We start from the raw sequence: 21,734 nt of genomic DNA, 5'->3' as shown, positions 1-21,734 counted from the left end.
AGGGAAATAACTGACGGCCCCATTACCAAAAGAATCTTTATTCTCCAGCAGGTACACACACGCCACCATCCCTGGTCCTCAGGGCCACACTCATCTGTATTCACCATCAGCAGCATATCTCACTTTTTCTGACATATAAATGGAAGAGCCCCAAGACCAAGATCATTCTTCAAACACAAGTAGTCTCACACTCAGTTACTTCACAAATCCATTAGAAGTCAGGATTCCTATGTTTCTTGTACAGCCATGCGACAGAGGCCCAGCATTCGTGTGGTGTCTGTGGGAAAGGCAATCAGGCCAGTCATCTCCCTGCTTTGGGCAAGCTGGCTTGATAGTTAGTAATTTCAGGTTAGATTGTCTGTCAGAACAGTGTAGGCCAGGATGGAGGGCTCAGCTGCCAGGGCTCCCCAGCAGAAACCTGTAGGCAAAAAGAACGTTGACGGCATTAGTGGTGAGGCTCATTTCAATCCCATCTCTCCCCATGACCTAAAAACTCACCATTCTCCCCTGGCTGACACTGCTTCCTTACGCACCAGTCTCTTCTTGTCATCCAGGGGTTTGGCTAAGGCCCGGATCACCTGCAGTTTGTACGGCAGCAGCTGTGGAGTTAGAGGAGCTAATGTTAGCCCTGTTCAACCAAGACAACCAAAAAAGCTGCTCTGACTCTACAACTAATACTCTTCCTATTCTTCTTTAGTGATTCCAGAGAATGCTGTGTAGCAGGCTGCCCATTCTGTTTTGGGGTAGTCAGGAAATCCTTGCCTATCTGTACCCTACAGTGCATATCTCAGTCACACAGCAGGGTGGCCAGTCCCTCTTGACTAAGGCAGAAAGGTACCTCTGGCTCTTCTAAGAAGCTTCCAAGCCAGAGAGGGACATCTGCGGTACTCACCACGGGGGTGGGCAGGTGAGTAACAGCGTGCATACACTGCAGTGCAGCGATCCGGACAGCCTGGAACACAACCATAAGGAGGTGAGGGGAGACCCACGAAGGGGAGATGTACAGGCCAAAGGGTTGTTGAGGCTCAACGCACCATGGAAGGGCTGGAGCTGAGGTTTAGGAACTTGGTGACGAGGGTGTCAACGTGAAGACTCATGACTTGGGGTGCTTCCAATAGAAGAGGCTGAAGGCAGCTGAGGGTGGAGAGCTGTACCACAGAGTCGGGGCAGGACAGGGCCTCCAGCAGCAGGGAAAGCAGCTAAGGGGCCACAGGAAAGGTGGGATGACCACATCTTTGACGAGCCTGCTTCTCCTCCCCTTTCTAGCCCCAGCTGGGGGACAACGGCTTGGTCCCTGCTTAGAGGCTGTGACTGCAAGGCTTACCGTGGGCAGCTCCGGCAAGAGCACAGGCTTTGGCAGCCTGTTAAGTACATGAGACAGACCCTTCAGGTAATTTGGCTTCACATCTGTAAACAATGGAAAAGCTTAGGGGAAAAACTGGGCTCAGACATAGAGCTTAAGAATTCAATTCTAATCTCTGGTGAAGCTGGGACATTAGCCTACAAAAAGTTTTTTTTTTTTTTTTTTAAAAAAAACCCTTCTAGCTCAGAATAGCCAATATATGCCAGTCAAAGGAAAAGAGTGGGTCAAGAACCTAGATGTTCAGCCCTTCAGGTACAGGTCACACTACAGCTCTAAAGAAGCACTCAGGTCTTAAATTGTTTTAGAGACTGTGGCCTGACCATTGGAGAGGTCTGTATATTTGACGACTTTCCTTTAGACTCTCCTCACCTCGAGGAGCAGCATGGAAGCCCCGGACCAAAGCAGGCACGTTATCTGTGAAGAACCGCTGGCGAAACATGATCCGCACTTCAGCATGGCCAGCACGAGTCAACACGTCAGTGCAGTCAGACATGAGCAGAGAGAAGCCATCAGCTGCTGCTGGGCCTAGTTCTGGATCACTCAGGAGGCCCATGAGCTGGAGAAAAGAGAGCCTCTGAGGTACATCAGCGGGGAAGAATCTTAAATACCCAAGAGGAGGATAGCAGTCATTTTGGGGGAAGAAGAGGATCGACAGGGAAGTTCCTGTCTAGGTCCTAGGTTCTGCTGTCTTCAGCAAGGACTTACCTGGTCTGTAAGGCAGGAGCTGAGAGGATGATATCTAAGCACTAGGGCCTTTGTGACCTGTTATCAGAGAGAAAGAGAACAGTTAGGGCATGACACTCAAACCTTGAGAAGCATGCATGCGCTTCAGGGTTAAATGGAGAAATTCTATTTAACCAGACCAACTGCTCCAACTGGAATCCATTCCGACTCCTTACCCAGAGAAGCAGAGTGAAGGCCTGACTACGACAGGGCCCAGAGCTCAGCCCAGCCTCCACTTTGTCCACAGCCAGCTGTAGGAATTCATCCAGCTGTTGCCCTAAAAAAGAGGGAGGAAATGCCGATGTAGAGGCTACATATGTCCGTTTTACCAACAAAGGTGTAATCATTTAAATGTAGAAGCCATTAGAAAAAAACAATATTGGTTTGGTTGTGGATTTGGCCCACTCAGCTCTAGGACACCAGCATGAGAGCCTGGTATTCTCATAATGTAGGGGTGCTGGCATTCGAAAAAGAGTTGTCTACTTCTAATAAAGAATTACCCCAAATAGCTCTTTGTAGGGAATAGGATGACAGAACTAGACTGAGCGCTCTGCTTGAAGCCCTTATCTTATGTCCTGTAAAGCTTTGTCCAAGTCTGGTCTTGACTCCTGTCTCACGGGCTGTCCTTTGGAAAGCCCTATTATTGATATTTTAGCTAACTTCCTTTAAAAAGAGAATGAGAACTAAATGTCAGGATTTCATCAGAAGTTGATTCAGGGAGGCTCCCAACCCACAGCCTCACTCCAGTACCTGCAGGATGCTTGTTGAGAAGTCCTGCAAAGCACTTGGCAGCAGCAGTGGAGGAGAAGGGGCAGCTGTGGCAGCAGCTCAGCTCTAAAAGTTCCCGCATGAGTTGGTTCAGCTGAGGGATTTCCACCTATAGAAAACCTGGCCATGTCATGGACCCAGAGAACACTTGAACTCTAAGAGACACCCAGGAGAGAGTGGCAGCAGGGGCCCGGGTGGATGGGAAATAAATTCTCCAGTGGGAAAAGCAGAAAATCAGCTTAGCTTGTGACAAATTTCAGCCCAGAAGTCACCCAGGATCCACCTCCCCTGGTCAGGGTTAAACTCGGGTACTCCCCAAATGTTGTGGCCACTTACATTTCGAGGCAGGGAGCAGACAAAGGCCATAAGCAGTGCAACCAGCCGCCTCTGCCCTGAGGAGCCATCCTACAGAGGAAGAAGAGCCCTATCAAGCCTGTCCTGCTAGCAAGAGGCTGGTCTGCCCTGAGGATACCCATCCCAGGTTAGCCCTAAAAATCTGAAGGACAGAAGTCCCAAGATTCTCCCCCATCTGATCCATCAGACCCTTACCTGGAATGGTTGGAATCTTCCAGGGAAGCTGTTTTCAGGCAGGAAGGAGGTGTTGCCATCCAAGAAGAGGGGCACAATGTGGGCAACACTCTGGGCAGCCAAGCTGGGGGTAGGGCACTAGGTGTCACCGAGGAGCCAGGGTTCTACGGCAGCCCTGGGGTTCCTGGTAGTTACTGAGTCCGTGGCCAGAGCATGATCATTCACACCTTCAACAAATACTAATTCAGCACATATATGCCAGGAACCATTCCTGTTCTAGGCCTTGGTGAACAAGACAGATCAAATCCCTGTTCTCCTGGACCTTACGATCTAGCGAGAGAACCCAATGTGTATTTCAGAAGTGCTCCACAGGTGACTCTCATGCACATCTGCAGCTAAGAACCATTAGTCTGTGGCCCCCGGTCCATGATGCCAAAAGGCCCCTTCTTACTTTGCCAGCAAGACTTAACAAAACAAAAGCTGCCTCCATGTTTCAATCTGGGTAAAAGGACAGCTCAAAACGAAGCTATCTGCTGCTGCTTCCCAAGAATTCTGTCCTCCCTGGGATCAAGTCACATCCATGATTATACTCACTCAGGGCTCAAGTGGGTGGTGGCAGTGCCAATGACAGACACCATGGCAGCCAAGACCTCATCCTGCAACAGCACTTTTTTCAGAACTGAGTGCTCCTTCTCTGCAAAATCAAAACACACACACACAATCACAGGCCATGACTGTGGCTCAGATGATTAGGTCCTGTCATCATCATGACTCTGGGCCTTGACTCTAGTTACAAGAGGAGCAGTTTTTAAACTGTACCCTAGTAGTGCTGTAGCCCTGAGAAGCAGCAAGGCACCAGAAGCAGGGGTGTGTAATGCAGGCCACAGGGAGCTCCCGAGAACCGTGCAGTCCTTTGGGCAACAGTGGAAAATAAGGCTAGCTAATATGAACATTCTTAACATCAGAAATGTTAGTCTTTTCAAAAACTTAAAGGTAACATGGATTTATCTTCATGGGTCCTTTTATACAGCAGCTACCACACATACATACATTACTGTTGCAAAGCACTGCACATTAACTTATTTAATCCTTACCAACTACCCTGTGATACAGATATTACTCTCTATCAACCCCATAAAGTGAGGAAACAGAAGCTTAGTTGGCAAGTGGTAGAGTTGACCATGAAACCCAACCAGGTCTGTTTGACTCCAGAGCCTAATTCTAACCCATCTAATTACACGGCAACTAAAGGGGGAAAAAGTGTGCATCCTTTTGAGTTGTTGCTAACACTAGTAGATTTTGGTTCCTGCCGAAGGTCAGCTTGGCACCCTCTGCTTGAAGTGAAATCTCATTATGTGGACACAGGAGTCAAAAGAAGCCTTTGCTGGTATAAAATGCAATACCAGTGATACCCCGAGGGTGGCAGTGCTGTTCAACACTAGTGGAAGGCCGAGTCGGGAGGAGGGAGGAGTGAAGTGGAGGAAGTTACCTGGCATGGAAGCCTGCACGGCCAAGGCAAGCAGGCAAGGTATAGCCGTCTGATGGAAATACCAGCAGCTCTCGGGGTCTTGCTGGCATTTTTCTGCCACCTGCTGGAGACTCTGACAGACAGCAATAACTTCACTTGTTCCTGCAACCGTATTCCCTGTGTGGTGAGAAAGTTCTCTGTAAGGTTTTCTTAAAGAGTTTTTTTTTTTTTTTTTTTTTTTTTTGCGGTACGCGGGCCTCTCACTGTTGTGGCCTTTCCCGTTGCGGAGCACAGGCTCCGGACGCCCAGGCTCAGCGGCCATGGCTCACGGGCCCAGCCGCTCCGCGGCATGTGGGATCTTCCCGGACCGGGGCACGAACCCGTGTCCCCTGCATCGGCAGGCGGATTCTCAACCACTGCGCCACCAGGGAAGCCCTGTAAGGTTTTCTTAAAAGCACTTCCAGGTCTGTCACATACAGAATATGGGAAGAATAATCGAAGATGAGTAACTAAAGAGACCAAGAGCGTCTTATAAAGAGCCAACTCATTTTATCCAGGAGCTGAGACCTGCCCAGCCAGCTCTGTAACAGAAGCATTCATACACAGCTGATCGTTGAACAAGGTGGGCGTGAGGGGAGCCAACCCTCCGGTACAGTCGAAAATCCACGTGCAAGTTATAATGGTCCCTCTTTACACAGTTCCTCCATATCTGCAGTTCTGCACCTGTGGACTCAACCAACCACAAGTATGTTGTACTATAGTTTTTACAACTGAAAAAAAATCTGTATACGTGGACCTGTGCTGTTCAGACTTGTTTTGTTCAAGGGTCAGCTGTACATTCTCATTTAGTTTTCACAACAACTCTCTTAGAAATATATCATTTCCCCCATTTTATAGAGGAGGATGTGGAGGCACAATAAATTACCAGTGGTTTTTCCAGGGTAACAGTGAAAAAGTCAGGAATCAAACCCAGGCCATGCTCTGAGTCCACTGTTCTTTCTACTTTACATCAGGTGCTGGATCATCCACAAAGGGCTGGGCAGTGCAGAGTGGGGCACTTAGGGAATTAGTGAGGTGCCATGGTGTGCATGCACAGGTTCACAATAGCAACAGCTGCTGTCACTTATGTCACGTATGAGGAGCAGTGCTTCTCAAACTCCAGAGTATGTACAGGTTACTTGGAGATCCAGTTAAAATGCAGATTCTGATCAGTGGTGCCTGAGATTCTGCATTTCTAATAAACTCCCAGATAATACCCGTGCTGCTGCTTGATGAACCCTATTTTGAGTAACGTGGCCTTACAGTGGTGCTTTTCTTTTCTTTTTTAAAGAAAATTAAATTTTATTTATGTTTTTGTTTTTGGCTGCGTTGGGTCCTCGTTGCTGCACGCAGGCTTTCTCTAGTTGTGGCGAGCGGGGGCTACTCTTTGTTGTGGTGCACGGGCTTCTCACTGCGGTGGCTTCTCTTGTTGCAGAGCACAGGCTCTAGGTGCGTGGGCTTCAGTAGTTGTGGCGCACGGGCTCAGCATTGTGGCTCACAGGCTCTAGAGTGCAGGCGCAGTATTGTGGTGCACGGGCTTAGTTGCTCAGCAGCATGTGGGATCTTCCCGGACCAGGGCTTGAACCCGTGTCCCCTGCATTGGCAGGCAATTCTTAACCACTGCTCCACCAGGGAAGTCCCCAGTGGTGCTTTTCAATGGACTCCATGGGCATTCCTTTTTTTTTAATTTTTCATTTTTTTGCGTTACACAGGCCTCTCAGTGTTGTGGCCTCTCCCGTTGTGGAGCACAGGCTCCGGACGTGCAGGCTCAGCGGCCATGGCTCACGGGCCCAGCCGCTCCGCGGCATGTGGGATCCTCCCGGACCGGGACACGAACCTGTGTCCCCTGCATCGGCAGGCGGACTCTCAACCACTGCGCCACCAGGGAAGCCCTCCGTGGGCATTCTTAATAACTGTTGCCCAGGTCTCATCCCTCCTCAGAGGCTGAATCAGCTGGACCGACTAAGACCCACACGTTCGGCACTTTTTCAAAGTTCCCATGTGACTCTACTATAGCCACCACTGGAACCACTGCTTTAGAGGCATCAACTCCAAACCTGACTATGGTTCCCCCTTCAGCCTGGTTCCTTGATGACTGTTCCTGGTAATTACCTTTGTTCATCTGGCAGAGATGCTGCAGCAGAAGAGGCAGGGTCTCCTTGACAATACTGGCATGTGTGGATATAGCTGATAACGCCTGCAGACAGCGCTGATGCCGGGAGCATTTGGTGGGCCCATCCTCTCTAGCCAAGTATGATTCCTCTGAAAGCAACCCAGGAGACAAGGTTTCACTGTGTGATGGCAAGCATGAAGGCCCCCAAGCCTCCCTGGGAAGGGGCAAGCCACGGAAGATCAGAGACACATACCTACACACAGCTCCTCAGCAAGCCTGGGCACTAGGTGGCTGCTGAAGGCCACAGGGTAGAGAGTGACCAGGGTTCCTGATGCTTCCAGTGCTGCCACCCTGCTGGGGCACAAGGCAAATGAGCATTAGCTGAGCCTTGATCCATGGCTTTCTTGCCTAGGCCTGCCATTAGGCAGATTCAGGAGTGTGGGCTTCTGAGGCCACCTTGCTGAAGAGTAGGATTCCAGTACTTACAACACTAAGTTGGACCGGGCTTCTTAATGCCCAAGAAAAGAGAGCATTCCCACACCTCCAACTGGGTAGCAGCCAGAGCCAAGCACAGGGCCCACCTCCCCTACGGAAAGCCAAGGGTCAGAAGCACAGAGCCCTGGAACAGCTTGCTCGATCTCACTGCCTTATATTCTCACCAACTCTGGGAATCCTCCTCCAGGAAGCTCAGTCTGTATAGGTGACCCACGGCCAGCTCCAAGTCCCCAGAAGACAGGAGATCTGTGCAGGAAGGAAACACGAACCTCATCTTTCTTCCCCTGCAGCCATCACAACCCTTCCTAAAGTCCTATTAGATGTCCCAAATGATCCAGAGTTGTAGTGAGAACCAGGGAATTGGACTGCTCTTCACTTAAGACAGAAGATCACAAGAAAGGGACCAATACTCCTATCTTTTCTCTTTCCCTTAAGCGTACCTGGCTGGGCACCCAAGACTGTGAGCGTACGAATGCCGACAAGCTGAAGCTGGGTGCTGGGGTCCGTCAGGGCCATGAATACCAGTGAGCACAGCTGGTCCTTGAAGCCACTCAGAGGCCTTTCATCTAGGAAGAGGCAGAGTCCAGGTTAGAGGGAAACCCTATTCAGAAGTGACGCAAAGATAACCTGGGACAGATTTTTTTTTTTTGCCACGCTGCGTGGCATGTGGGATCTTAATTCCCTGACCAGGGATCGAACCCGTGCCTCCTGCAGTGGAAGCACAGAGTCTTAAGCACTGGACTGCCATGGAATTCCCGGGGCAGATTTAAAGAATTTAATCCGTTGGGTATCTGGGAAGTACACTAGGAAAGAAATCAACACGTCTCATCTGTTAAGTGTTCTCTTGGGCTACATCCTCAGAACAACAGATAACTGTTCTAGACTACTTCTCTGTAGCGCTCTTTGCCTGCCATCCTTTATAGGGCTATAGTGTTCAGCAGCCCCCAGGATACCACGTCTAGAAGACGGCCTCACCCTTGTCTTCATAGCTCCATTTCTGTTGCAGCTTCAAGAAACCCAGGATCATTTCAAGGATTGTCCGCCGCTGGTTGCTCTGGAATGTTTTAAGGGGTATTCAAGTCAAAAAATACTGTATTTTTAAAGGATTTCAGTCCTGCTACTGCAGAATTGGGGAGAATTATCCTTGTACATATAAGAGTGTCAGGAAAAGAGTGAACAAGGGAACCAGCAGCAGCTCATGGGAGCAAAACCCGAGATCTACTATATCTAGGCCCAAGTTCAATGCTTAGTGCTCTCTCTGTGAGACAGCGATCCTGGCAAGGGGTCCCATCATTTCCCCAACAGATTCTGCTTCCTTACCTGACTGTGCTTGTGGAACTGCTCCAGCAGTAGGGGCAGCACGTTGCTGGTGATGTGGTCACAGGCCCGGGCAGACGCACCTGCAGCCGCCTGCAACAGTTTGGCACTAGGCCACACCAGTTTCATGTCTGGTTCACACAGATGGTGCCTGCAGTCTAGAAAGGCAGCACATCACAGACCTAGGGAGTAGGCTGAATGTTGCCTGGTTCCCCTGCAGGCTATAGAAGTTGGAGGCTGAGCCCTGGGACAGTTGGCTAGCAGTTACCACTTAAATTGCTTTCAATTCAAAGCAGGGCTCCAGCACCCAAATCACTGAACATGGGGGCCACTCATGAAAGGTCACTGGCCTTAAGGAATTTCTCTCTGTTGGGCTCAATCCCCTTTCTAGCTGCCATGGCCCCATTACCCTGTAGAATGTTGCTAAGGAAGGAGTCAAGGAGGTCCTCAGCATCAGCCCTCAGCACAGAGCGAGACAAACACGCAGTCAGGGAGTTAAGGGCCGCCAGGCCCTCGGCCTCTACCCGCTCACTTGCCGTCTGGAACACCTGTCAGGGAGGGATCCCATGGCTACTGAGGTGAGCCTGCACCAGGTGAGACCCCACCCATCTACTACCTATTTTCTTTGCGGGGAGGGGGTGGTGAGAACCTTTGGGGCACAGCAATGGAAATTAACCCCCCAAATGAGTTTCTTCTCAATTGGTGTATTCTCACTAAGTCCTCAGTCCCACTAGGATTGATACACATACTTTTTGAGAAACTGAATACTGACTTTGAGCAGTGGTTGTTGGGAACCCCTTTCCTAAGTCTCTTCCTCTCCCCCTCTACTCAGCATGACCTATGCTCCTTACCATGGAAGGACAGGAGTTGGGCACTGTGCGAGACTGATCATGTGCCCCCACTGAAATGCTGACCCTACCCTTGTCATTCAACTAGAAGTATGCCCCCTTGCTCTCTTGCCGAATAACCAAGCACAGCAATAGAGGGAAAAGGATACGGTGTGTTATTCCCCTCGTGCCTGACAATCAGGAGTTAATGGTAGTTTATCTAAGTAACACTCACCTCTCTGCGGATAGAAGCCCAAAGGCTGGGGAGGAAGTCCTTTAGTTCTTTCTGTCCGTACACAGCACAGCAAGCATTCTGCCAAGGAAACCACAGGTAATGGCTATCTACACACTCAGACTTCATAGGATATGCAGGCCCCTCAGCATAATGGCACCTGAAAGACCCCGGCTCTCAGCAGTATAACCAGCAGGATTTCATAACTATCCTACCCAGGTCACTGAAAAATAAGAGCTTGTCCTGATGGAAAACAAGGATGAAGAGGAACAAGGATGAAGAGGGAGCCCTGGTCAGCCTTTCCTCAGCTGCCACTCAGTTACTACAGAACAAGACAAAATGCAACTGGGGGCTTTAGGTCAACATATAGGCCCGGATTCTGGGTATCCCTCTCTTGAGGCCAATGAACTATTCCCCTAGCTCTCCAAGAATCAATTCATAATCCTTTAGCACCCCTAAATTGTCTAAAGACAGCTGGATCCTCAAGAGAACAATCACTCACCAGAGTCTGCAGAGAATCCAGCTTGGCACTCAGAATCTCGGAATCCACTTTCTCAGTCAGCAGGGGGAGCAGGAACTGTGGGAGAGAAGGAAGAACTAAAGAGTGAGATACGGGTAGTGTTGCAGCCACACCAAGGCCAACCATGTCCTCACTGCCACCAGTTCCCAGCGGTAGGTGTTAGATCAAGGAGCTATACTCGAGTCGAGAGTTGTGACTGTAAACCAACCTCCCTCTCAGTCCATGGCCAGACTCCCAGTGACCTGAAAAGTGGACTAGCTGGCAGAGCTAAAGAATTTCAAAAGATAGCACCAAATAGGGATTGGTTTACTATTTTAAATGAAGAGATGGTGAAGTTTTTTACTTCGAAGGTCTGAAGACACTTGCAGGATGCCATACCCTAAAATGTATACTGCAACTTTCTTTTCCCCCATGCTTTTACTGTTCTTTCTTCAGACCCTTCTGTGGGTTGAGGCTACATATCCTAACTTCGGCATGACCCACCTCAGCAAATCGTGGTGTAGAAGCCAGCACAGCTCGAAGACTCAGGATGAGATCTTCTCTCTGGATACCATGGGGATCATTAGGTGGCTGGAAAAGGGAGAAGGGGGCGTGGGTTTGTATAACTCTTCAGACCACCCCTGGACACAGGACTGAACCTGGCAACCCTGCAGAATAGGGTGAGATTTACACGCAATCTGGCAGAAGTAGTATGGTATGAGGCCCCAGCAGGAAGACTGCTTGCTCTTACATGTTCCTTGGGAATTTTTGTCTGTTGGGCATTTATTTTCTATCTGATCACACAGTTTCCATCTGATCTATCATCACACCACTCAGAGATAAGCACCCTTAACTTTCTGGTGCAACTTTCTTCTCTGTATATATAGTATTATGACTATGTGATTGGTAGACACTGTTTCCCTTTAAAATATATACACTTTAAAAAAATGTGATCTTGGGCTTCCCTGGTGGCGCAGTGGTTGAGAGTCCGCCTGCCGATGCGGGGGACGCGGGTTCGTGCCCAGGTCTGGGAAGATCCCACGTGCCGCGGAGTGGCTGGGCCCGTGAGCCATGGCCACTGAGCCTGCGCGTCCGGAGCCTGTGCTCCGCAACGGGAGAGTCCACAGCAGTGAGAGGCCCGCGTACCGCCAAAAAAAAAAAAAAAAAAAAAAAAAAGTGATCTTTTGAATATATTTTCTGCAATCTATTTTTTCACTTAATACTAGGTACATTTTTTCATGTTATTAAATTATTTTTTCATAGCATTAGTTTTAGTGGCTGATACTATTTCATTGTGCGGTTGAGTCACAGTTTATTTGGATAATCACCCTTTGATGGACATTTCTATTTTTTCACCCTTATAAAAAGTTGTAATTCTGGCATTATAAAAACATTCACGATTTCTGCATCAAGAAGGCAGATTTTTTTAAATTGAAGTATATAGATGACTTACAATATTGTGTTAGTTTCAGATGTACAGCAAAGGGATTCACTTATATACATACATATATTTTTCAGATTCTTTTCCATTATAGGTTATTATAAGACACTGAACATAGTTCCCTGTGTTATACAGTAAATCCTTGTTGTTTATCTATTTTATATATAGTGGTATGTATCTGTTAATTCCATACTCCTAATTTCTTCCTCCTCACCTTCTTTCCCCTTTGGTAACCATAAAGTTTGTTTTCTATATCTCTGAGTCTGTTTCTGTTTTGTAAATAAATTCATTTATATTACTTTTAGATTCCACATATAAGTGATATCATATAATATTTGTCTTTCTCTGTCTCACTTTACTCAGTATGATAATCTCTAGGTCCATCCATGTTGCTGCAAATGGCATTATTTCATTCTTTTTTATGGCTGAGTGGTATTCCATTGTGTGTGTTTGTGTATGTATACACACACACACACGCACACACACGCATGCACACCTCCACATCTTTATCCATTCATCTGTGGGTGAACGTTTAGGTTGCTTCCATGTCTTGGCTCTTGTAAATAGTGCTGCTATGAACACTGGGGTGCATGCATCTTTTCAAATTAGAGTTTTCATCTTTTCTGGATATATGCCCAGGAGTGGGATTGCTGGATCATATGGTAGCTCTATTTTCAGTTTTTAAAGGAACCTCCATACTGTTTTCCATAGTGGCTGCACCAATTGACATTCCCACCAACAGTGCAGGAGAGTTCCCTTTTCTCCACACCTTCTCCAGCATTTATTATTTGTAGACTTTTTGATGATGGCCATTCTGACAGGTGTGAAGTGATCCCTCACTGTAGTTTTGATTTGCATCTTTTCATGTGCCTGTTGGCCACGTGTTATGTCAAGAAGGAACACTGAAAACATACATCAGATTTTCCTTTTCTCTTTAGAAACCACACCAAAAATACAGTAAAGGGATTTTCCTTTCTTTTCTTTTTTTTTTTAAAGCTATAAAGCTAAAGGTTGAAGAGAACAGGATAGGGGATGTTAGCAACAGAACTGTAGAAGGTGAAAAGAGATGGATAAGAAGAAAATGACTTAGCAGAGCCAAGACAACAGAATCCTCAGTAGGCTTGGGGAATGCTGAGTAACTCCCCATATACACCAGTCTCCTCAAAAAGCTTTGCAACTAGAAGTACCAGGTACCTTTGTAATTGGGAGTGGGGTTGGAGAAGCAATCTGACCTCCGAGATTGCTTCTCAAGTCCTCCCTAGCTACAGTAGAATCTGGAGGTTTAATTCTTTAGAGAGGGTAAGACAGAGGTCTAGTCTTAGAGATGTAGGTGCAGCTGAGGGCCTGGGTGCTGAATCAAAAGAGGTCTAAGTGGGAATTCCCTGGTGGTCCAGTAGTTAGGACTCAGTGCTTTCACTACCAGGGCCCGGGTTCAATCCCTGATTGGGAAACAGCACAGCAGGAAAAAAAAAAAGAGGTCTAAGTGATACAGTATTGAGTATTGAGATTTTTCAACCCCTTCCAGTCCTTTTCACTTGTAGCCAGACTTCTCCCTCTAGGCAGATCTAAGGTCTTTTTCTAGAAGAACCTGACTAGCCCAAGAGGAAGAATACACTGGGGGTTCCCAAGCTGTCCATGTAAGCCACTATACAGGGAAGTTCATCCTCAGTCCATTCCCTGTGCTCAGAGCTCCCACTCAACTTTATAATTCTCACTTTGAAACATGTGCAAACTCCCAAGGATTACCAGATATCTGAAGAAAGCCTCTAACCTGGAAATAGAGACCAAAAACAAAAAATAAAAAAAAAAAACTTGGAGGAAATAGAGACCACATATGTGGGGAGAGTTTTCAAAAACAGTAAGAAAGTAATTCATTCATGGATTAAATAAGAACAGAATGCTAAAGAAAAAAAGACCACCAGTCTTAACCTGGTGGTCCAGCGGTTAAGACTGTGAGCTCCCAATGCAGGGGGCCCAGGTTCGATCCCTGGTCAGGGAACGAAATCCTGCATGCCGCAACTAAGAGCCTGCATGCCACAACTAAAAGATACTGCATGGTGCAACTAAAGAAGATCCCACACGTGGCAACAAAGATCCTGCGTGCTGTGACTAAAACCCAGCACAGCCAAATAAATAAATATGTAAAAAAACAAAACAAAAGACGTTCAAGAGATCATCAAAAATGACAATAAAAGGCCCTGGGAAAATGTCCATCAACAGAGGAATGGATAAAGAAGATGTGGTACGTATATACAAAGGAATATTACTCAGCCATAAAAAGGAATGAAATTGGGTCATTTGTAGAGACGTGGATGGACCTAGAGAGTGTCATACAGAGTGAAGTAAGTCAGAAAGAGAAAAGCAAGTATCGTATAATAATGCATATATGTGGAATTTAGAAAAATGGTATAGATGATCTTATTTGCAAAGCAGATATTAGAGACACAGATGTAGAGAACAAATGTATGGATACAAAGGGGGAAAGGGGTGGGGTGGGAGACTGGATTGACACATATATATTATTGATACTATGTATAAAATAGACGACTGATGGGAACATGCTGTATAGCACAGGGAACTCTACCTAATGCATTGTGGTAACCTAAATGGGAGGGAAGACCAAAAGGGAAGGGATATCTGTATGTGTATGGCTGATTCATTTTGTTGTGCAGTGGAGGCTAACACAACATTGTAAAACAACCATACTCCAATAAAAATTAATTTTAAAAAAAAGGTCCTGGGAAATTCAAAGCATAAGTGCAGAAATGAGAAACAAAATCAATAGAAGGGGTTAATAGGAGATGTGCTAGTCCTGGGCCTTTCTGCCCTCAGAGCCATTCCTTGGGCTGACCACTGCAGGCTACGTTTCCCAGGCTCCCATAATGGCCTGGGTTCAGCCAACGGGAAGCATTTGTAGAAGAATGCAGGTCAGAAGGAAAGGAAAACCCAGGGCATTTCTTCCCATTTCTCCAATTTAGTGGGCGCTTTCAGCATTGGCAGCATCTCCTCCATGGCTCCAGCTCCTAATGACAGGCCTATGTTTTTGTCATACTCTCAGCCCCTGAGGTCCAGTAACATCAACTCTTCCTTTGTCCCTCCAGCCTAGGGGTGGTAATGGCTTCCTGCTATTGATAGGTTGCCTCACTATCCCGTTTGGCTTCTCAGCTTTCCCACAACTTGTATAAACAATTTCCTGCATTAAATTACTTCTGTTTTAAATACCAAAGTGGTTTCTGTTTTCATGCCTGGACTTTGACTGACAGAAAAGATAAAATTGTAGAATTTTCTTATAAACTAACAAAAAGGTAGAGGTAAGAAATATGAAAGAAAAGTAGGAGATTCAGAGGTCTAACAGAAGATTGATAGGAGTTCCAAAAGGAAGGAACAGAGAAAACAGAGGGAAAGAAATCATCAGTGAAAGAATGCAAGAAAATTTCCCAGGACTGAAGGACATGAGTTTCCAGATTGATGGGACCTACCAAGTACCCAATACAATGCATGAAAACAGACCCGTACTAAGGCACATAATTGTGAATTTTCAATATATTGAGGGAAAATAATCAAAACTTAAAAGCTTCCAGAAAAGAGGAAAAAAAGTGACCATAAAGTTTTGCAAATCAAAAAGAATTTAGACTTCTTCACAGCAACTGAAAATTAGAGGTAAATGTAGCAATGCCTTCAATTTCATACCCATATTGTCAATAAGTAGGAGGAAAGAATGAAGACATTCTAGATTTACAAAAATCTAAAAATTTTTCACTCTTTTTACACACTGGGGAAGCTAATAAGGGATGCGCACCACCAAATTGAGGGAGTAAACTATAAAATAAGAAGTACATAAACCCAGGAGATAAGAGATCTGATCCAAGAGAAAAGACAAAGGAATCCCTAGATGATAGTAAAGGAAGACTGTCTACTCTGCATTAAGAGTAGGAAGCAACCAGTTAAGACTGTATGTCCAAGTTAAGAATGGTTTTTACATTTTTAAGTCATTGAAAAAAAATCAAAAGAATAGTATCTTGTGACACGTGAAAATTATATGAAATTTAAATTTCCGTGTCCATAGATAAAAGTTTTATTGCAATATAGCCACTGTACCACATTCCAGTGTCTATGGCCATTTTTGTGCTAGAACAGCAGAGGTGAGGAGTTTCAACAGAGACCATAGGGCCTGCAAAGTCTAAAATAGTAACTAACTGGCGCTAACAGAAAAAGTTTGCTGACCCCTACACACAGGATAGGAACCATCACTTATACTGATGTGATCCACTATGAGGATGGCAAATGGCCAAAACAGATTGGTAAGACCATAAAGAATATTTCTAACATAAATTGTTACACTAAAAGCCAGGTGTCCCTATTTAAAAGGCTTAAGTTCTTCTGAGAAGAAACAGTGATACTGATTACAAAAGAGATGAAAAGAGTATCAGAGAGGTGGTCCCAAGCAATTGATGTCAACTAGAATAAGCTGGTTAAGAAATTCCCTATGGCAAAAATGGCTGTGTATCTTTAAAGGCAGTGAGAGTCAATGCTCCAATGTAGTTTGGTATGCTGTGGTATAACTCCTTTCATTTTTTCCAAATCACTAATGCTTGTAGTACACATACCCATGCATACCCATGTAGTGATGAGACCCTGAGTATTTGGAAAAAGAAGGAAAATCACGATGCAGAGTGGGAGGAAGGTCCAAGGGCCTCAGAGCAAACACCTCCTGTACACACTATGCTCAACTGTGTCATCTTTGTTTAGTCCATTTGTTTCTACTGCCTGAGATGCACCCTCAGAATCCAGGATCATATCCTACACATCCTTCAGAAACCAACTGAAATACTATCTTATCTGTGAAGTCAATTCCTGCCTACTCTAGCTCACACTAAACTCTGTCTTCTTTGAAAAATTATAACACCACTTGTTTTGATCCACAATCTCTTCCTGTTACTTAAATGTTTCAACTTTCAAGGACATGAATCATGTTGTACAATCCTGTAGTTCTAAGCACTATATACATTGTCGAGGAGTCTCCCATATACCTGCCAAATTGAACCCTTCCTCCCATGGCAAATGTTTTTCCACTTCCCAGTTTACTAAAACGTTAAGTTCTTGAGGGCAGGGATTGTTTCTTTTGTTCACCGCTGCACCCTCAGGGCCTAGAACTGGGCCTGGCACATAACAGACACTCAACAAATATTTGAATGAGTGAATGAATGAAAGGTACTACTTACAGGGGTAAAATCAATAGGGAAGTAACAGGATGTCACTTCAAACAACTCCTCCACAAAGGGTCCTAAGGCAACAGAGAAAGAATGAGGACTTGTAAGCCTCTCATCTGACAAGCCCCAACCAGCTAATTTAAGGCTACAAGGGTGTACCCAGGCTATAGTCTCTGGAGATGAGGTCATGGACGATGCGGAAGGCCACCAGAAGATTACGGGGATCCTTTTCCCCATCCATCACCTGGATGAAGCCAAAGGTGAAATCAGCTCCTAGGCCCTTCAGCTCTGCGGAGGAGAGAACAAGATCATTACTGTCCCATGGGATAGAAAGCTGGGCTTTCTTCTGGGGGGGGGTGTTCTCCCTCTGCTATCACTGCCTTTCCTGCCTCCCAGAGCAGGCCCTTTCTGATTTCCTATTCCAAGAGAGTTCTCAGTGAAGAGAAGATGTGCAACAATACATAACTGTTACAGAGGTAAGAATTTAGAACATCAGCTCAAACTCCACCCTTTCTTTACTTTCCTGGGAGGTGAGTGGCTCCCAGTTTCCCTTTATCATCCTCTCAAAGTACTGGCTCTTCTATATCACCCCTGGGCTAAAATGAGTCCTAGTAATGGGGGGAAAAAAAAGATGTGCTCACTTTTCAGATTTTCCAGAGAGCCCTGCCTCTTACCTTCTTCCCGGGTTCGCATGAAGTTGGTGATGATACTGTAGACTGTGTGTCGGTCCACCTGTGGCAGGGACTTGGTAGGAGAGACAGGAAGTAAGTAAAGAAAGTGCCCAAAGAATACCACAGCTGACAAAACTACTTCCTGCTTCACAATCTCTTAAGTGGACAGTGCTCTTTACACCAGTATAAGATGAACCTCAGAGGAAATGTAGAGAAAGGATACGGCTATTGCCCAGCAGTCCAGCAGTGGAACCGATAACCAAAACCTGTCTGCTGTATGCCTTACTTTAAGTGTAAGAGGACACAGGTCAGACATAATGGCATGCCTTGCTCTCCTTATACAGTAGCAAGGGATAGCATGTGAACATGGTCAAAGACCTGAAAGAGTTCAGAACTTAGAAGGCAACTTTTTTTGCCATCTAATTCTAGTTATGTCAATGGCTGGGAGACAGAGGAGAATACCAAGGTGACAGTTATCACTCACCTGTACGTGGACCTCCTGGAAGATGGCTTTAAGCACGGAGACAGCCAGCCCTGGGGGCAGGGCCACACACAGGCTCTGGGGGAGAAGAGAAGTGTGAGCACAGAGGGAATTCTGGGAATTCTAGCACAGCCTTCAGGACACAAGCCTAAAACAGGGCTATTTAGCTACAGTGGGAATCACAACATCCAGGTTTGGGAAGAAGTGCTAACAGTGAGAAACATGGTCCCTTTTCTCAAGTTGATTAGGTCTCTGCAGCTCCTTCCAGTTTGGCTTTGAATTCCAGTCCCCAAAGGATACTTTTACTCTAAAAACTAAAAACAGAAGTGGAGCTGGCTGAGACTAGTTTAGTCCCACATGTGGGCATCTGCTTTGAAGCACTTGAAGTCTCACCCTCTAAGGGGAAGGAGAGAATTCACTGGAAATAGGTTCCTGCAAACATTATGTGATACAAAAAAGAACTCACAAGTGCCCTCAAACCCTGCAGGACAGACGGGATCACAAGATGATGGTCCTTCAGCCGGTTCTCATAGAATAGGATCAAGTGTACCACTGCACAGACCAGAAATTCAGCTGTTAGTTTACACAGGCTGGAGGAGGGCCCACCGGCTTTGCTCCTTCCCAAAGTTTATAAAGGCTGTTCCTGCTTGGGCTTCACTACAAATTTTCTCCTTCACCGAGAGATATGTCCCAAGCCCTCCCATTTGAGGGTGGCTTCCTTGATCTGTCAGGAAAATAGGTGAACATCTTTTATTATCCATTCTCACTAGGTCACAATCAAACCCATTCTCAAGCCGAGAACTGCCTTTCTACAGAACTTGGGTTGGCAAATTTTCTCAAAGGGCCAGACAGTAAATATTTTAGGCTTGTAGGACATAGTATGTCAAAACTACTCAACTGGGCCACTGTAACATAAAAGCTGCATACACAATAGGTAAATAAATGGGCCTGGCTAGATGCTAATAAAGCTTTATAGAAGATAAGTAAGTTGTTGGTTTTTTTCCTCAGGACTTCAAAACACTTTGATATTTCATTACTTTTCCACTCCATCTATGAAACACTACTTTGTCCATTTTACAAAGAAGGGAAGATATACTGAAAAAAAAACTGTCTAAGGCTACATTTGAAATCCATGTGTCTTGTGTCTCAATTCTTATCTTCTCTGCCACATATACCAGTGAGGAATGAAGACCCTAAATTAGGAGTTCATAGATACCTTATGTCCTCCCTCCCTCCCTGTAAAGTTGGCTTAAATAGACAAGCAAGGCCTCGGCTCTGCACTCCTACTAGCGATGCCAGTACCTTCCTTCTCCAGGAGCAAGGAGTGACACTGCAATAGCACCTGTGACAAGAGCTGGATTCCTCGTGCCCGAGTTCGGGGTTCTGGATTCTCTAGAGAGGACCTGGGGTAAAGTAAGATAGAGACAGCCTGACATTACCCAGTTCAAACTTCTGAAGTAAATATTTCGCAGTTAGTCACACTCACCCCCTGGGCATGGAAGCCAGCCCGGAAAGGTATTCTGGAGGTGCTCAGCATTACAGACAACACTAAGGCAAATCCCCAGACTGACCTGGCATCATTAGAGGCATATGTGACACCACAGCCAACAGAAGTGTCCACCTCCAGGCCCTGACTGGGCATGGGGCTTACTCTTTCTCATACAACTGTGATATTCCTCTGAAACAGAGCTTAGCGGCTAACCACAGGGCTCAAGAGGTGACTGACAGCTGCAGCTTCTACCAAAACGGGGAGAATAAATATATCACTGTTAAAGCAACCACTATAGTCTTAGGGACCATATCGTCTTTATAACTGGAAAACCATTAAGGTCTTTATAATTGGAAGTTTACAAAGTAAGATGGTCAGAGTAAAGGTTTTAACTATTTAGGATTATTGATATGGGAGGACCTAGGCTGAAGCAACAAGGAGGTGATTTATCTTCAAAACAAATCACGGATTACATTTAGACATACCAGAAGGAATCTAAGTAAATGCAGGAGGTAGAAGACTTCTGAGGGAGAACTGGCCAGGATCCGTGAATGAAACCTCAAGGTTAAGAGTATCTGTAGCTAGGGGTAATGGGGCAAAAAGCAGCTCACTCTTGACAGGATCCTTAGGATAGGAACTTACAGAAAGGTAGAAGTAGAAAACTGTGCATTTAAAAATGGACCAAGGCACACAAATGCTCATAGCAGCATTATTCAGAATAGCCAAAATGTGGAAACAACTCAGATATCCCTCAACTGATGAATGGTTAAACAAAATGTGGTATATCCATATAACAGAATATTGTTCAGCAAGAAATGAAGTACTGATACATGCTACAACAGGGATGAACTTTGAAAACATGCTAAGTGAAAGAAGCCAATCACAAAGGTTACATATTACTGTATAATTCCATTTATATGAAATTTTTAGCATAGGCAAATCCACAGAGACAGAGTAGATTAGTGGTTGCCAGGGGCTAGGAAGAGAAAGGAATGGGGAGAGATTGCTAATGGGCGTGGGGTTTCTCTTTGGGATGATGAAAATGTCTTAAAATTGACTGTGATAAGGGTTGTACAAATCTGTGAATACACACTTTAAAATGGTGAACTTTATGATAGATAAATTGTATCTCGATAAAGCTGTTATTTTTTTAAAAAATGGACCAAGTCCACAACAACATGAGAAAGGCCAAAAGGTCTCTTATGTGGGAAAAATGCATAATAGTGACCTACCCCCCCACTCTCTCCCCAATTTTGTTTTTTTCTGTTTTAGAAGACATGCTAGCCAAGACAGTTAACAACCTTCGCTACTAAGACTTGTCAATTTAAATGGTCTACCAAGTACGAAATACAAGGAAAGCATACATTAGACTACAAGCATATAGTTCCTCTGGAGCTTGGAATATCTGGTGGTAACACTGGTCTTCCAGCTGTTTTTCCAAGCCTTTTCCTATAGTGGGAAACCTGGTGCAAGGTCAGCCTCTTGACCACTCCCCAGGCTGGGCTCACAGCAGGTCTGAGTCAGATGTAGGCTGACTAGAATCCTATCAGGGAGGGTGGGTCTAAAGAAGCAGAAGAGGAATCCCAGCTCTAATTAATTAACAGATGGCTTTCAACCACCCATCTCAGCCTAAACCAGTGGGCTGACCCAGGAGCTAATGTGACCCACAGGCGGTGTTCCCAACACTTCCTTAGGGGCCTCAGTCAGGTAGCAAGAATCATTTTTCAGGAGAAACACTGGCTTAGCCTGAGGTACTGATATGGGAGGGGGAGGAGGGTGTTGGGCTACAGTACGAGAAATTTAGGACAAAATAACTTTTTCAGAGTGCAGCGTCAGGGCTGGAGACGGGTATTCTAGAGCAGAGGCTCTTACCCAAGGGCTTCCACCACTTGTAACACCGTATAGCTTCCAGATTTCACATCTAAAGGAAAGAAGAAAAAGAAACTTGAAAAAACAAATATAAAACTCCATCCCAGGGTTCAATGGCTCTAATTACCAATGTTTTTGACTACCCTAGGGCTTACACCATCGGGCCTGCCATGTGTGCCAAGAGCCTCTCCTACATGAGAG

General features: G+C 45.7%; 1 protein-coding gene across 5 annotated transcripts in view; it reads right to left on the bottom strand.

Annotated features, from left to right (window-relative positions):
* Window positions 1-22: 22 nt before the first annotated feature.
* Window positions 23-21,734, bottom strand: part of MMS19 (MMS19 homolog, cytosolic iron-sulfur assembly component) — a 32,519-nt gene continuing 10,807 nt past the window's right edge. Inside the window, exons 2-31 of one of the 5 annotated variants that reach the window (XM_059054689.2) lie at window positions 21,537-21,585; window positions 19,478-19,578; window positions 18,642-18,727; window positions 18,179-18,253; window positions 17,698-17,767; window positions 17,183-17,311; window positions 17,036-17,097; window positions 10,877-10,963; window positions 10,376-10,450; window positions 9,877-9,954; window positions 9,224-9,362; window positions 8,818-8,972; window positions 8,473-8,551; window positions 7,938-8,063; window positions 7,662-7,743; window positions 7,256-7,356; window positions 7,002-7,151; window positions 4,872-5,027; window positions 3,977-4,076; window positions 3,404-3,506; window positions 3,191-3,259; window positions 2,837-2,963; window positions 2,263-2,363; window positions 2,069-2,125; window positions 1,733-1,919; window positions 1,325-1,407; window positions 1,035-1,199; window positions 893-952; window positions 499-599; window positions 23-418 (exon numbers count right to left, since the gene is read on the bottom strand). In XM_059054689.2, coding sequence (XP_058910672.1) covers window positions 391-418; window positions 499-599; window positions 893-952; window positions 1,035-1,199; window positions 1,325-1,407; window positions 1,733-1,919; window positions 2,069-2,125; window positions 2,263-2,363; window positions 2,837-2,963; window positions 3,191-3,259; window positions 3,404-3,506; window positions 3,977-4,076; window positions 4,872-5,027; window positions 7,002-7,151; window positions 7,256-7,356; window positions 7,662-7,743; window positions 7,938-8,063; window positions 8,473-8,551; window positions 8,818-8,972; window positions 9,224-9,362; window positions 9,877-9,954; window positions 10,376-10,450; window positions 10,877-10,963; window positions 17,036-17,097; window positions 17,183-17,311; window positions 17,698-17,767; window positions 18,179-18,253; window positions 18,642-18,727; window positions 19,478-19,578; window positions 21,537-21,585 — 2,981 coding nt within the window. In that variant the 3' untranslated portion in view covers window positions 23-390. Of the gene's footprint in view, window positions 419-498; window positions 600-892; window positions 953-1,034; window positions 1,200-1,324; window positions 1,408-1,732; window positions 1,920-2,068; window positions 2,126-2,262; window positions 2,364-2,836; window positions 2,964-3,190; window positions 3,260-3,403; window positions 3,507-3,976; window positions 4,077-4,871; window positions 5,028-7,001; window positions 7,152-7,255; window positions 7,357-7,661; window positions 7,744-7,937; window positions 8,064-8,472; window positions 8,552-8,817; window positions 8,973-9,223; window positions 9,363-9,876; window positions 9,955-10,375; window positions 10,451-10,876; window positions 10,964-17,035; window positions 17,098-17,182; window positions 17,312-17,697; window positions 17,768-18,178; window positions 18,254-18,641; window positions 18,728-19,477; window positions 19,579-19,746; window positions 19,913-21,536; window positions 21,586-21,734 lie in introns of those variants that run through there. The other 4 variants (XM_059054690.2, XM_067024911.1, XM_067024912.1 and 1 more) reach the window with 4 other exon arrangements.

The sequence above is a fragment of the Kogia breviceps genome, chromosome 2 (assembly GCF_026419965.1).
Source record: "Kogia breviceps isolate mKogBre1 chromosome 2, mKogBre1 haplotype 1, whole genome shotgun sequence".
Taxonomy (NCBI): Eukaryota; Metazoa; Chordata; class Mammalia; order Artiodactyla; family Physeteridae; genus Kogia; species Kogia breviceps.
Note: the sequence above shows the minus strand (reverse complement) of the source record. Positions and strands in the feature narration are given on the sequence as shown.